The 15,630-nt window shown below is 33.8% G+C and overlaps 1 protein-coding gene and 1 long non-coding RNA gene across 6 annotated transcripts in view; one reads left to right on the plus strand and one right to left on the minus strand.

Moving 5' to 3' along the window:
- Positions 1 to 3,293: 3,293 nt before the first annotated feature.
- Positions 3,294 to 15,630, plus strand: part of LOC144557765 (uncharacterized) — a 45,707-nt gene continuing 33,370 nt past the window's right edge. The window contains exons 1-4 of one of the 5 annotated variants that reach the window (XR_013512784.1): positions 3,294 to 3,609; positions 4,068 to 4,351; positions 4,895 to 5,004; positions 11,704 to 11,840. This is a non-coding gene — a long non-coding RNA (uncharacterized LOC144557765). Of the gene's footprint in view, positions 3,610 to 3,651; positions 4,352 to 4,894; positions 5,010 to 10,954; positions 11,414 to 11,636; positions 11,848 to 15,630 lie in introns of those variants that run through there. The other 4 variants (XR_013512785.1, XR_013512786.1, XR_013512783.1 and 1 more) reach the window with 4 other exon arrangements.
- Positions 5,194 to 12,050, minus strand: LOC144557764 (wall-associated receptor kinase 17-like). Its single transcript, XM_078306338.1, has 5 exons — positions 11,701 to 12,050; positions 9,073 to 9,604; positions 8,185 to 8,346; positions 6,489 to 7,059; positions 5,194 to 6,149 (listed from the first exon to the last, which is right to left on the minus strand). The coding sequence occupies exons 1-5, from the start codon at positions 12,043 to 12,045 to the stop codon at positions 5,555 to 5,557; spliced, it is 2,205 nt and encodes a 734-aa protein (XP_078162464.1). The 5' UTR covers positions 12,046 to 12,050; the 3' UTR covers positions 5,194 to 5,554.

Consider the following 15,630-nt stretch of genomic DNA (forward strand, 5'->3'; position numbering starts at 1 on the left):
CTTTTTCTTTTTCTAATTTTTTTGTTAATTTGTTGGTTTAAAATATGTGATAATATCGAAAAATTCAGAAAATTGAAAATAAATTAAAGTTAAATGGTTTTGATAAGTTTTAAAATAATTCTTCATTCAGAAAATTATTTTCCCTATATTGTTTTGAATCTCAAAAATTATTTTAAACGTAGAAAATACGTTTTTGCGTGCATGTAACATAAATTGAATACATTTGGTTCAAATTGGTATTAATCGGAGCTAATTTTTTTGATCGAGAACTCTAAATTCCAAACTCTCATTCGTGGCTATTCTAATGTTGTGAAAATGCACTGTTTTTAGGCGTGTCCGGAATACATGTCATGCTATGTCAACACTCTGCAAGTTCGAAACATGCTGTTCTGTATCGTATAGTACTAAAAATGAACACAATATGTCTACCAACATCAAATAAAAAAAAAAGAAATTATGTCTACCAACACAACAAAGTCTGATAAGACGTGTTTGTGTGGCAAACCGGTACTGAGTCGTTCCGTGCTTGAATATCTTTGAAAATAAACCGCCAAATCTGCATGGACGGTACCGTAACAAGGAATCTCTTACAATTATCAGAAATAACGGTCCAAATTACTCCTCAGCCGGTGCCTATTCGGGATGGCGCAAGAGGCCAGTATTATTTGTGCTTTGAGATTCGTACAAAATTAAAAGAGCGGTCCAGATTAACTAATTGGCGGTACGGGGAGGATCTGAATTCCATGGACGGCCCTAGAGGTGCTACTTTTACCCGATTATCCGGATCCGATCCGGAACCGAACCAGATCTGATTAATTTGGATAGGGTATGGTTTAAAAAATATAACCGGTTAAATTATGGGTACGGGTACAAAATTAATAATTTAATATCCGACCCGGATCCGAACCGGAACCGATATTGTAATGGATAGGATATGGGTATCATTTAATTATCCGACCCATAACCGAACCCGACCCGATACCCGTATAAATACCCGATAAAATATATATTAATAACTCTGCATCAAATTTTTGTGTTAGATAATATATTTCAGCTGAGATATAACTTGGTAAAACTTAACCAAGTTTATGCTGTCCCTTTAATTACGGCCTTAACTAGCCCTTTAATGTACTTGAAAATGTTGAATCAATATGATAGTATTTTTTAATTTAGATAGATAACTAATAATTTAGAGTTATTTTGCTATGTAGCATGATATATTTTATTATTTATGAACAAAATCAATAGTATAATTTTTATTTTGCAGCAGTTTTTAATTTATATTGTAATGATTTATTATATGAGATGTTTAAGAAATTATAATTTTATTTAAATGTAAATAATTTCTCGAATGCTTTAGAGTTGTGACCTATACCTGCTCTGGATCCGGGACCGCCCTGTATCCGAACCGGACCCGATAATTCACAAACAAGTTATGGGTATCTATCTACCCGGAACCGAAAGACTGGACCCGAAATATCTACGGGTAGATAGGTATCCGGATCCAGACCCGACCCGATTTGAAACAAATAAGTATATGGATCGAAATTTGGACCCGAACACTTTTAGGGTACGGTCCAAATATAATAGTATCCGGACTCGACCCGACCCGATAGCACCTCTAGACGGCCCATGAACATTACAACAATACCATGATCCGTGGACTTTGATCTGGGCGAATCATAGCTTAACACGTGACATACACTCGTTGCTTTTTTTTTTTTGGTCTCAAATGCCTGTAGGCGGTAGGCTTCAATGCTTCATTGATTTGTTTTCAAAGTATAGCAGCCTTAATCCCAGGTTCTCTGTGCCATAAGAAGTATAAAATTATGATGTTGATGTATTTTGTAACTTCATCCCAGATGCAGGTTGCACAAAAGAAATTCGTATCCTCTGCATTAACTCAAAAGAGAATAATCATGACCATCCGGTATGTTTCAAAATTTATGCAAACTAGATCTACACTAATATTAAATGACTCTCTATATCTTAAGCAGAAGTTAAATTGACTCCGTTTAAAATAAGCCGATTGAAATTCATTAACTCAAAATATTTCTTTTTTGAGTTAACGCAGAGGATACGCACTTGCACAGAAGGCCGGTAACACAAAAAGCTTAACAGCGCTGCATTCTTTCTTTATCACTTTTCGCAGAAATAAATCTACTGTTATTTCAAAGGAATAACAAGAACCTGTTATTCCTATTCTAACCATCCAAAATTTTTCATGCACGAATCTCAAGAAAAAATATTTTTATGCGCGAATTTCAACAAACATCAACGGTTGGGATCGAAATAACAGAGTCCTGTTATCCCTTTGGAATAACAGGGATTTATTTCCGTCACTTGCTGTCTCCCATTTAGTATAAAATAAAAACTATAAACAATTATTTTCTATCATAGATGAGCCGAATTATCAATGGATTTTTTTTTAACGAGACCGTGTCAATCCGTGTCTAAGACGTCCTGTGTTAGACGTGTTAAAACATGTCGGTTTAAAAAATTTTGGACACAACGCTATTAAAGATATGACACGGACATGTTCTGACACATCATATTTAATAGGGCGCACTGTATTCAGTCATGCCCTTAGTCCTGTGCGTCGACACGTGTGTTTGACACGCCGTGTTGTTACAACACAATAGGCCCCATTCCATTCTCCTCAGAAAATGTATCTATAAAAAGGCGTACCGTACAGATCAGTTAGAGACTACCATATGACAACCTTTTTTTTTTTTTTATTGATTGATATGACAATCTCTTATTGAGTTATTCAAATGATAGAAAAAATATGCTACTTTTTCTCTAAAAATCAAGTACATTTTGTCCGAATCTTAATTCTCTATCCGAGCCTTAAGACACATCTAACTCTTTCTTTAGCTTCTTTAACTTTCAATCACGAATTAAGACAACCGAACATTAGTTACTTAATACTTCTTAAATTTTTAATCCTTCACTCTTAATCTCTTGCTTAAGTTTTTAATCCTTCACTTTTAATCTCTCTTGTTGTGGAACTCCAAAGAATTTTATAACCTAATTCTACTTGGCACAACACTCATGGTAACACAGAAAGGACAAACCTAATTCTTAATCCCGTGTCATATTTTCCCGTATACTTAACCGTGCGTGGGAACACGTGTCTGACACGTTATATTTTTACAATATCCTGCGGAGGAGCGTATCCTATGCGGCTTGTGTGGGGTGTGGCCGCGGGGAGTCGGAACTAACAAATAAGGCTTTATCGGTCCGTTTGAGACGGGGCCCAAGAGGGCCTTAAAGTATTCGTCTCTCTCTAGTCGGATATTTAAACGCAATGAGATAAGAAAACAAGCAACAACCCAAACATTGAAATGACGCACCAAACCCAGCGAGCAAAATCCGAACTCCGAAGCATCAGCTGGTGTCATAAGAGTTAAAGGAAAGCCACAGCCGTCGGAAGAACGACGCAGATCTGACTATCCAAAAGCAACAGGCAACAGTAATTCTTTTACTTCTGCAAAATGAACAACATAAGGTAACCTCACAGGCTGCAATACTTCACAGACGCGGAACTAAATGCCAACAGATATGAAAAAAAAGAGGAAAAGAAGATGAGTAAAACAAGTCCGGCCGGTACGGTAAAATGTCAAAATTTTCATAAATTTTTCTATAGAAATTCAATTTTAATGGCACTCCATGAAATATTTTACTGGAGCAGGCAAATAGAAGGAAACAAAAATACCATGTATCATTTGACTTTATTTTGACATGCACCATGATTAACAAAATCTCAATGTTTTTTGTTGGGGCAATGTCTTCTCTATGCATACTCAGAAATAAATTAGTGCTTGCTGGTGCAAATTTAGGCATTTATCTGCAAAAGAGTAACCGGCAAGTTTATAAAAATAGTTAAATGACTAAAATTAGCCAATGAACCATTTGAAAAGCCAGCATCTCATGTATCTCCATGTCAATCGTTTTATTTAATTTTTTTAATTCATTCGATAAGATAAGTATCAGTCGCGTTTTACATTCCTCGTAAGAAGATGAATTTATGCAAATCTCTACTGGAATTTTGTTTGAGTTTCCAGCCTGCACCAAGCGAACTAAAATCCCTCAAATCCAAGGAGATCAGGGAATACCGATTTGTATTGCTAGAGAAAAAACAGAGACTCTTATATGCTCTTCTTGTCATCACTTTTGTTCTCATCTCGATCTTCTACCTCTGCTTCTTGTATATATTTCAAAATAGGCTAAAAGCATTGGCGACAATCATGACGATGTATATCATCTTGACAGGAGACATCTTGCAAACCGAAGTACCGATAGACCTGGAGAAGGATAGATTTAGCCTACACAAATTGGGGCTTATCAGGTTAGCTGGATTGATAGTGCTATTGGTTATGATTTGTATTGGTTATGCTACAATTTTTAGTCATGCTGGGTCCGAATTGAAGATTGTGGACACGATTTATTTTGTTGGAATGTGTATAGTTACTTGTATATACATTGTGGAGGTATTTACTAGGTAGTTTTATTTTTTATTTTTAGGATAGGGTATTTGATGACAACTTGAATGAATTCAGAGTGTAAACAAAACAAATGTGGATATTGAATTTTAAAATTTTGCCTTCTTTGATTATACTTAATGTAGTATCTTAAAACTTTATTACATTATATGTTGCTGAGAGACATGATAAAAATAACTTTTATCTCATGAAACAGGCGACTAATACATTTCAATTATTAAAATTGCTGAAGCCGAATTTCCAAATATGCAAAAAGCAACATCTGTGATGTGCAGTATGTAATGTGAAATCCATAATTTCAGGACAGTACAATGCATGGTCTGCAATTTCATATTCTGGTAATGTAAATTGTGCATTGCAAAATATTTGATTTTCATCTCTACTCGCAGTTATTTCAGGTCAGAGCCAGCAAAGGGATCAGCACATAAAATTTGTTTTTGAATCAGTATCAGCCTATTAGCGAAAGCTGTAACATCCGGCATTGTTATCACGATAATAGGTACTGTTACTTTTCTTTTTTGAGTAAAAATCAGGGTCAAGCCCTCATTTCATTCTTATGTAATTGGCACATCAGGTAATAGGTACTGTTATTGAGATCCAGTCTGTCAATTTGATTATTGATACCTTGGTAGAAACAAAAACAAAGAAATATAACTAACACAGAAAGGATATCGAGAACTATGTCTAGCCTAGTTAGTCCTAAGCATTCCTCTTTGTGTGGAAAGACAAATTCCAAATTAAGCTCCAGCTTGAGTTCACAGAAAAGAGAAACATGAGCCATTCATTTACTCAAAAAAAAAGAAGGTCCGAAAGGAAATGATTATCCTTATAAACTAATAAACACCCAATGATTATCCTTACTCAATCCATCTAAGTGCATATATGAGTTATACCGATGCATATTTACAAGTGCATATATGACAGGATACAAGTATAATTTTGGATTCATGAACTTTATTCTATAATCAGTTATACTGATGTGGAAAACAACAAACACAAGAATTGATCTATCTTCTCCATTTCCAAACTCAACGATCTCAAATTCATAGTTAAAGATGACTTTCGATGCTATCATCATCCTCATCAAGTGTTTTCAATTTTGAACTTGAACCCTCATATAGCATCGTCTCTTTGGGGGAAAGTCCAAGGTGCTCTTCTTGGGTCTGGTCAATCATGTGCTGTTTTAGGAGCCTCCTCAGTGCATTCAACTCCACAAGCACATCTACCATTTTAGGTCTATTTTCGCTTCTTAGGCTTAGGCAATTTAGTGCTATTTGTGTGACCACATTTAAATGTCTTACACCGGCCTCCTTTAACACGGTATGATCGACAATATCTAAGAATTGATTGCGTTCAACCAATGTAGTAAAGTGAGCAGCTAGATTTTTCCACTCCTTCGACGGGCAATGATATACAGGCATTTCTCTGGTCAGTAGTTCGATTAAAACCACCCCAAAACTGTATACGTCACTTTTTTCTGTCAGTAGACTTGTCTGGAAGTACTCAGGATCTAGATAGCCTAATGTACCTTGAACTAGAGTTGTCACATGGGTTTGGTTATATGGGACAAGTCTTGATGCCCCAAAATCTGACACCTTCGCTGTGTAGTTCTCGTCTAGAAGAATATTCGATGATTTCACATCCCTAACAGAAGGTTGGTAAATTGTAAATTTCTGGTTTAGATCTAGTACTTTGTAGTGAAGCGTTAAGATGATTTTTTAAAGGTTAACAAATGATGATAAACATTATGAATCTGAAAATTGTAAGCTGCTTTCACTTATCATAATACTCTCTACTTTTTTGGTATATAGCAAGTTCCCCTGCCTCTCTTTTTCCCCCCTCTTTTAAATGCATGAAAGAGATTCAAATACCAAGTGTCATTGCACTGGGGTGGTCCGAGGGAAATTGCATGAATGGATAGGCGAGTAGAAATGATTAGCCTTAAAAAAATTACATAATATGAAAAAATAAAGGAGAATTTACCTATGGATGATGGGAAATTGAGTAGCAGAATGGAGATGAGCCAATGCAGCTGCTGTTTCAACTGCTATCCTCAGTCTATTCTCCCATGAAATTGATCCCAACCGGTCATTATGCAAATGATAAAATAGGTTCCCTTTTGGTATAAACTCGTAAACAAGCAATGGTACCTCTGTCTCTAGGCAACACCCTAAGAGTTTTACAACATTTCTATGGTCTATTTGGGAGAGTATAACGACCTCATTGATGAATTGTTCGATCTGTGTCTGGTCCACAAATTTTGATTTCTTGATTGCTACGACTGTATGATCTGCCAGTATTCCTTTGTACACAGTGCCATATCCTCCCTTCCCAAGGATACGGTCGTTGCTATAATTATTTGATGCCTTTTCCAACTCTTCTGAGCTGAAAATCTTTGCCGGTGCCTTTTGAGAGGAAATTCGTTGCCTTAACATAAAGCCACCATTTTGGAAAAAGCATCTTTGCTTTCGTCTTGCAAGTCTTCGTTTCTTCAGAAGCCAATATGTCCAAAGAACAAGTGTGGACGTAATAAACAACAGAAATAGGCCCACACCTACAAAGAACTAGGATTCCATTAGTAATAAAGAATTCTCAAACAAACTGTATGTACTAGTATCTTTCTTATAATAGTATGTTGTTATGTACTTGATCTATATACTTGCGTAACATGACTTCATTAACCTTTTTCTTTTCCCAAAAGGAAGATTAAAAGATCTGAAAATTAATACCACTCATAGATTTTTCTTCAAGTACTCCTGTGATAGGATCAAATTAATATTTGAGGCAAACTTTGTATAATTTAGTAGTAGAAGAGAGAATGACAGAAATTTAATTTCTATTATCAATATTTTCTTACTCTCTTAAATTAAAAGATTCCTTAGATATTACATAGACCTGTAGGAACTTTCTACACACTATACTATCACTAAATGACATTTAACCCTCTCATTAACCATCTCTATTTCCTAAATAAATTTTTCAACTTCCCAAGGCAGCCTAGCGAGAAGATTACAATATGGCTTCTAGATAATTCCAATATTAACCGATGCATTCATGAAACTTCTAGAGAATTATTAACATTAACATTAACATTTATTATTTCCCACATCTTGTACAACGAAAACATGAATCAGGGCCAATGAAGTTCTGATAATAACAAAGTATTCACGAGAAATTAAAAATAAAGTATAACATGTTCAGTATCAATGTCAACTATTATGTTATTACATGATCCAAATTCAAAAACTTGATGCTTTCTCTCACTTTCTTGTTTGATTTGTTTTGTTCTGGTTAAGAGACTGATGTTTCATTTATGTGCAACATTGGACAAGCGGAACTCAGGTGGAGAGCCAATCAACAATTCTATATAATGTTTGGTTTAATATATGGATTGTAAAAGAGAGCGAAAAAAATTTGGTCTGCTAGGAGTATGAAACTGCAAATTCCCTCAAAGAAGGGAAAAACATCTTGTTTCTCGATAATTGAACCCGCGTCTCTCCATGAAGAGACTGGGCTCATGGCCTTGCGCTAAGCCTGTAGTTCTTAATTTTCATACTATTTCAATTTGAATGCAGAAAAAAGAGGAAATTAAAGGAAACATAAGAAAATAACAATCAGACTTCTTGGTACCTAATTGATTAGTATGCTTTCAAGAGAGTGTAGTGAATTGTTTTTGTACCTAAGGCAAGTTCGAGAGGCGCAACCTTTTTGCAGCCTGATCCATGTAAGGTGCCATCACCGCTCATTCCAAATGGGCATGTGCATTTATAACTTCTAATGATGTTTTTGCATCTATTTGGATGAACACAAGGATTATTTGGCCTGTCACACTCATTAATATCTGGAAACCAATAAAAAGCAACTAATTAAGTACTATAATAGTGATATAATATCTAGTGAAAAAAAATACTGATGTAGTTGTCATCACATCAGGGGCATCATGGTCCAGAACCCAATTAATATAATGAATTTCAATATCAGAATTTTCCTTACTGTTCAAACTATCAAACTATCAGATATTTGGCCTGTTTTGGACTAACAAGTTTAGGCTTCCACAATGCCTAGCCATAACTTGACAGATTCTGGCAGCAATAAATAATTAGTCTAAGTCCAATATCCAAGTTAATTATTAACTAAAAAATGGTTAGTTTCTGTCAGATCTAACATTTTCACTTTTCTAATTTCTAGTCCAAATTTCTATCTATATTTTTAACTTAGTGCATCAAGTTTGTTAAAAGTTTTAAAGCATGCCAGGAAATTCTAAGAACTTCTATAAGTGAAATATTTGTCTGGATACTACAAGATTATCATGCCAATCTTTGCAAAGATTTTTGTTCCATCCCCTTAAATTTTGCACAGTTTTTTAGAACATGCTAAATATGAAGTGCAGATGCTTCATGCATCATTAGGAACGACTGTGCCAATTTTTGGTATCTTGTGATGTAAAAAATGAAAAAGTTTAAAAATGCTAATCTGCTGAATTTTTCTTTTATACACTGTGCCAATTGGGACATTCTTTTTTATTAAAGTAATTGGTACATTCTGACTGCATGAAAAATCTTTATACCTTTACATCCTGGTGTGAGATAAGGATTCCCTTCAAATCCTTGAGAGCAGTTGCATCGGTACCCAACCCCATTGGTCGAGTTGTAGCAATAGCTATTTGCCTTGCACACAGTTGTTCTGTTGTCCATCTCTCCACAGCTCTGGTTTCCAATAGACCACTCGAGCACAACAGTTCGGTTCAGATTATTCTGATTACCTAACAAATCCTCGGAGGTGAAAACATATTCGTGTTCTTCCACTAAAAATGCCTTGTTGCACGCCTTCCATGGTGCATTTTCCACTCCAGTTTGTCCCCTTATGCTAGTGAAGTCTACATGTAGTCGTTTTAGTGCTTTTGGTACTGGTGCTTGGCAACAACCAACACCAGAGCACACACCCTCAACTATTTTGTTTGTTGACACACAAAAGGATGCACAAGCACTGAGATAACTGCCATTGGCATCTCGGATTATTGCCACGGAATCACACCCGACTGCAGTAAATTTGTTTCTCGTGTCGGAGAAGGTGAAGGGAGTTCCTTCCAAGCTAAAATCCTAGTTCATTGTAGTCACTAGGTTATTTCTTTAACTGGAAATCGAACCAGTACTAACCTAGATTACAGTGTTGCACAGTATGACAAATCATTACCGTACTAGTGCCATTATGCATCTGATTTTGATATGTGCATGACTTGTACATAATATTTCAACTAGTGTATCAGTACAATTATATAGAGACAATTACAATTACTGTTTTGATCTGTAGAGCTTACAAGTTCTCAATTTGGATTCACCCATAAAGTTTAATTGTATAAGATAAATGAAAACTCTGAGCTAAACTTATATGAGCCATTTTGCTAATATATCTTTCAATAAAGTCATTACAGCATTTAATCTGTGATTACTTATTGAGGAGGGTTCCAAAGCCTTCATTTTTTAAATGTTAATAACTTAAAATTTAAAAGACAAATATCAAAATAAAATCATTAGATTTTATTTATATCATTTTCTCTATGGAGATAGCCAGATAGGCTATCATGCTTTGGGAAGTGAAGATGTGGTTTTACTTCCTGCTTATATCTCCATTTTCAAAGTTCAAACAGTCAATTCGAACTTCTCAATATGATATTTATATTGATATGTTCTTGGAGACCAAATTTTACGTTTTTTGGAACTTTTTACTATATTTTTTAGAATTTTTGAAAATCATAACTTTTCATTAAATAAAAAAAATTAGAAAAACACCGATTTTCAAAAATCATAAAAAAATAGTATTTTTTTTGAAAGATATAAAACTTGGTCTCCAAGCACATATCAATTTGAGAAATTCAGTTCGAATATTTGAACTTTGAAAAGGAAAATACGAACGGGAAATAAAACACCCCCTTTACTTTCCAAAGCATCGTAGCATCACTCTCTCTATGCACATATATAACAGACCATGACATTTTGACTTTGTTTTGATCTGTATCAAGTACTTACAAAAATATATTGATATGGACAAATTCTGAATGTTAATTTTTCAACTTATTGATTCACACAAAAACAAAAATCGAAAAGTGCTAATTTTTTATATACAATGTAGATAAAAGAATATATATTACATCTAATGGTTGTTTTGAAAACAATAACAACGAAGCCTTTAATCTCAAACAATGGTTTTATTTTGACATACAAGTTAATTTTTTTATTAGAAAATTAAAAAAATGGAGGCATAATGAGACATTTCAACCCTCATACTTATTAATATTTGAGTCAATAATTTAAGGAAAAAGTTGTAATCAAGATATAATTCATAAGAGTTCAGGACAAAGGTGGGAAAATTGAAACTTTGTAGACCGAAACAACTAAATAAGAATTTAAGAATTATTTGCGCTTTATATATTTTATTTTAAGATTTTGTAGGGGTGTAGATGATTTTGAGTCCATTATGAGGGGGTGGGAGGAATTCAGATACCAATACCTGACTGAGTATAATTAGATCTGATGCGAATCACTCAATAATCATTTCGTACAAACGAGGATATGAGTATTGTTTAGTGGAAAACAAGAAGTTTGTTGAAGACAACATTATAGAAAACTTACCATTTAGTTCATCTAAGATTACAATATCAATCACATTAATATTCAATCAACTAAGATCAATTCGATGGATTCGGTTTTGTGTTAAAAGAAAGTCTAACGGTTAGTAGAATAATTAGGAAATATTATAATGATTAATTAGCATTTATAAATTCTTGTAAGCAATGAATGATCAATCAATTAATCAATAGAATATATTTTTTTTTCAATTCAATCTCAAATTATAACAAAGTTAATATAAGCCCCTAAACAAAAGTTTAATCCGGTCCAGACATGCACTATGTGGGAATAGAGCGGAGTAGGTCCGATGGGCATCAAAACTACTTTAGGTTCGATGAGTTTCAAGATTGTCCGATCTGCTTTAATATCCATGTGCTCCGCTTTAATATTTGTGCATGCCTGATTCAATTTTTGTGTGCATAGATTTTAAAGCGGATCAGACAGTCTTAGAGCCTATCAAATTCAAAAGTAGATCCGATGCCCATCGGACCTACTCTGCTTTAAGTTGAAAAACATATACTTTGGTTCCATATACTTTTCTGATTAATTCGATGTATTGATAATTATACCAGGTCATAAGGAGGGATGCTCTTGGAGCTGTTGGTGGAGTTGTTGACCGTGCACTGCCACGTGACAGTTCGCCCAAGGATGGTGATGGTGCCTTCAGGGATAGATATGTCGACAATCTCGTATTGACGGGAGGGGAGAGAAAGCATCGGGGCACTGCCATCGCAGTTAATCCCAAAGGAAGAATTAAAGGGCTTTAAGGTCGAATTGTAGTTGCCAGTGATGGCAAAAGGGTAGGGGATGGAGATGTTGTTGCAATTCCTCGTGTCTGGCATCAATGCAGATGGGTCTAGCCATTGGCAGGATGAAGGAGCAAGAAGAGCAAGTAGCAAGAGAAGAAGAAGCATTTGCGACTTCTTTTGGGGGTTTAGTTGCTGTCAATCGGTGATAGAAAGCAGGGGGGCAAGGGTTTTTGTAAATTAAGCTGATTATAGAGTTGTTTGAAAATTAAATAAAAGCTCCGTGGAAGACTTACTATAACGCATGAGTCAATTTGGCCGAAATTTTTATTAATAGAAAATTAATTAAATAAATATTAATAATGGAGAATAAATTTGATTTTTTTTCGAGATACCGAGAAAACGTGATTCTAGACGTTATAAACTATCATAACCTGATTAGCAACAAACTAATTATTTTCTCTTCTAACTGAACTGCAGAAAAAAAAATCCTGAACGTTATTCTCTACCAAGGTCAGAGTTGCGGAAAAAAAAAAAAAAAAAAAGCCGTGACACTCCACGGCGAAAGGTGCGGAAAAAAAAGAAGATATTTTTTTTTCGGACTTTGATTAAAAAGAAAATAATATAAGTTTGGAACAGCCAATTGAGGGAGTCTTTGTGGTCAACCTTGAGCACCATGGTGACGTGAGTTTTAATTTATAAATAATTCTAGTTTAAATATCATCTGAATAGTCAAGTTATCCTGACATGCATTAAAGCTCTTGTAACTTGTAACCCTTATACATGTCTATCACAAATGGGAATCTCTCATAAAAAAAAAAAACAAATGGGAATCAATCAATCAAGGTTCCGTTTTTACAACTAGTTGGGATCTCATGTGGCTCTCTCTCCTTTTATAATTCTTTCTTTATCAATGTCAGCTTATATATTGCATTGCAAGGATAAGACAAGAGTGTATATTTGATGAGTTAATTAGAGTCATGTAAGATGTTAATTTTAGTTTTTTCTTTATATTTTTCTAATAATATTTAAAAATATTTTATTGTAAGAATACATGAATTGAATTAATGATAAAAATTGATGAATTTATGGGTGGAAACTTGTTATTCCGAAAATATTGATTTAGACCAATAATTTAAATAACGGTTATAGCCGTTTCAGTAACATTATTTGATAGACGTTGTGCTCCTAACTAAAATTGCACAATTTAGCATTTTGACCAATAATAGCCTATTCATAATAAATTTTAGCGGAGATAGTGAACTTTTACGCTAAGTTAATAATTTTTATCAAAATATACTCCAATTTAAGTTATTATTACCAAACCCTTGTTTGATTTTTCATTTACTAATTTATCGTGATAATGAACTATTTTATATATACATGGTAAAATACTTATATTTTTATATATGAGTTTAAATGTAATGTGATGTTTAATATTTCAAAATTAATAATATTGATACACTTTTAATACTTAATTATGGGACTTTGAGATTTTTTATTGAATTTATTGCCTATAATATATATCATATCAGCTATGAATTGATAGTGCCCGCTAAATATCTGCTATAGAAAATATCCACCACTCTGAACTTACTATATCATATTTAAACCTTTGATCTAGACTCTACATTAAAATGTATTCTTTCAAAATTAATAATATTGATACACTTTTAATACTTAATTATGGGACTTTGAGATTTTTTATTGAATTTATTGCCTATAATATATATCATATCAGCTATGAATTGATAGTGCCCGCTAAATATCTGCTATAGAAAATATCCACCACTCTGAACCTACTATATCATATTTAAACCTTTGATCTAGACTCTACATTAAAATGTATTCTTGAGAAAAAGTTGAATGCCATTCATAATTTTGTGCATACGGGATGAATTTTGTTCAAGTATAATTAATCTTAAAAAGTTCGTAATCAAAACGAATAATATTTAATGACCATTAATTATGTTTGAAAATAATATAATACGAGTACATAATTATAATCAATAATGGAGAAATTAGAAAATTAACAAACAAAACATTTAATTTTGATATATCCATAAAATTAATATGCTAATTAATATATTACCTAAAAAATGATGCTACTTCATATAGAAAGCTCTTATCACTTGTAACTTGTAACTTGTAACTTGTAACTTGTAACTTGTAAGGGTTCAAGCAAATGCTCTTGTATCCATTTGTGATAGACATGTATATTGCCACAGAAGATCTGAGGAGAAATGAGGAAGGAGGCTAGGGTGGGGCCATGGGGGTCGATTCCCAGTTTCCCACGTCTCTCTCTTATCTTTAACAAATATTATTTTCTTTTTAATCAAAGCCCGATTTTTTTTTTTTTGCTCCGCACCTGGCCCTGATGGAGTATCGTGGCCTATTTTTTTTTCTTTTTCTTTTCGCTCCTCTGGCCGTCGTACACGATAACATTGTAAATAGCTTTATTATCATAAAATATATTGAATAAAACCCAAAAGGAAAGAGAGAGAAACACGTGCTGCTAGAATGAAGAAATAAAGAGACGTGCCAGTCAATGGTTGGCTGAATCACAAAGTGCAAAAGTAAATCAAGCGGTGCAAAGACGGTAGAAATTTCAGGATAAAAACAGGAAAGGAGAAATAACAATTACACTGGCAGTGGGATCCGTCTGGCAGAGGAACTGTAGATATCTACTGTAGCTTCGCGACTCGGATTTATATAGATATTTTTTGAACACGCGTCAATAGAAGGAGACATGAGGTATTTGTGGTTAGATCTCAATCCAACGGATGAAAATTAAAAAATCACTGTAGGTGAACAGTAACTCACATCCAAGATTATAACTATAAGATAGATCTCCCACTAACCATAAAAAAAAAAAAAAAAACTATATAAGAACCTTTCTTTCCACTTAATTAAGAACAAAAAGTATTCCACTTGCCTTAATTAAAATGTAATGGGGTCCAGGAATATGTCTTTGTCTATGTCTCTGTCTATGTCTATGTCTGATATACAATTCTCATTTTTCTTATCAAAGATTCTTGAATTAATCTTCTCTGTCTATGTCTCTGTCTGATATCATTATTAACTGTTGAATGTATTCCTATAAGAGTAAACACAATCCACCATCAGGTGCACACGTTCTTAATTACAGGATATAACAACAAATTCATTTACAACTGTGGCATGACAATTGATAAAATTGGTGGGATATTCAACAGAAAATAAAGTATACAAAACAAAACAAATATCGCATATTAAAGCACGTCCTAATTATATATCGCAATGACCATTCCCTCCGGATGAATTTTATTTACTTGTTATAATTATCAAACCTTTTTTTTCTAAATTCTTATAGTGACATTCAAAGTTTTCACTTAATTAAGAACAAAAAGTATCCCACTTACCTTAATTAAAATGTAATGTGGTGCAGGAATATGTCTCTTTCTTGTTTTCGTCTTGTCAATGGCAAGTTTCTACACTTTTTCAAGACTACAAAGAAGAAAGTTAGTTAAAATGAGATCTGAGTTCTTCGGACAAAATGGAGGCCGGCTCTTACAACTAGGGGTGTCAATGGGCACGGTACGGATTGGGTGGAGACATTTTCATATCCATACCCATTAAAATTGACCTTACTCATACCCTACCCATACCCATTAAAAATTGATCTTATCCTACTCTACCCTTACCCGTTAATATTATCGTGTAACGAAACGGTAGCGGGTGAATAACGGATAATACTAGTATAATAATTAATTT

Source organism: Carex rostrata, chromosome 8 (genome assembly GCF_964058835.1).
Source record: "Carex rostrata chromosome 8, lpCarRost1.2, whole genome shotgun sequence".
NCBI lineage: Eukaryota > Viridiplantae > Streptophyta > Magnoliopsida > Poales > Cyperaceae > Carex > Carex rostrata.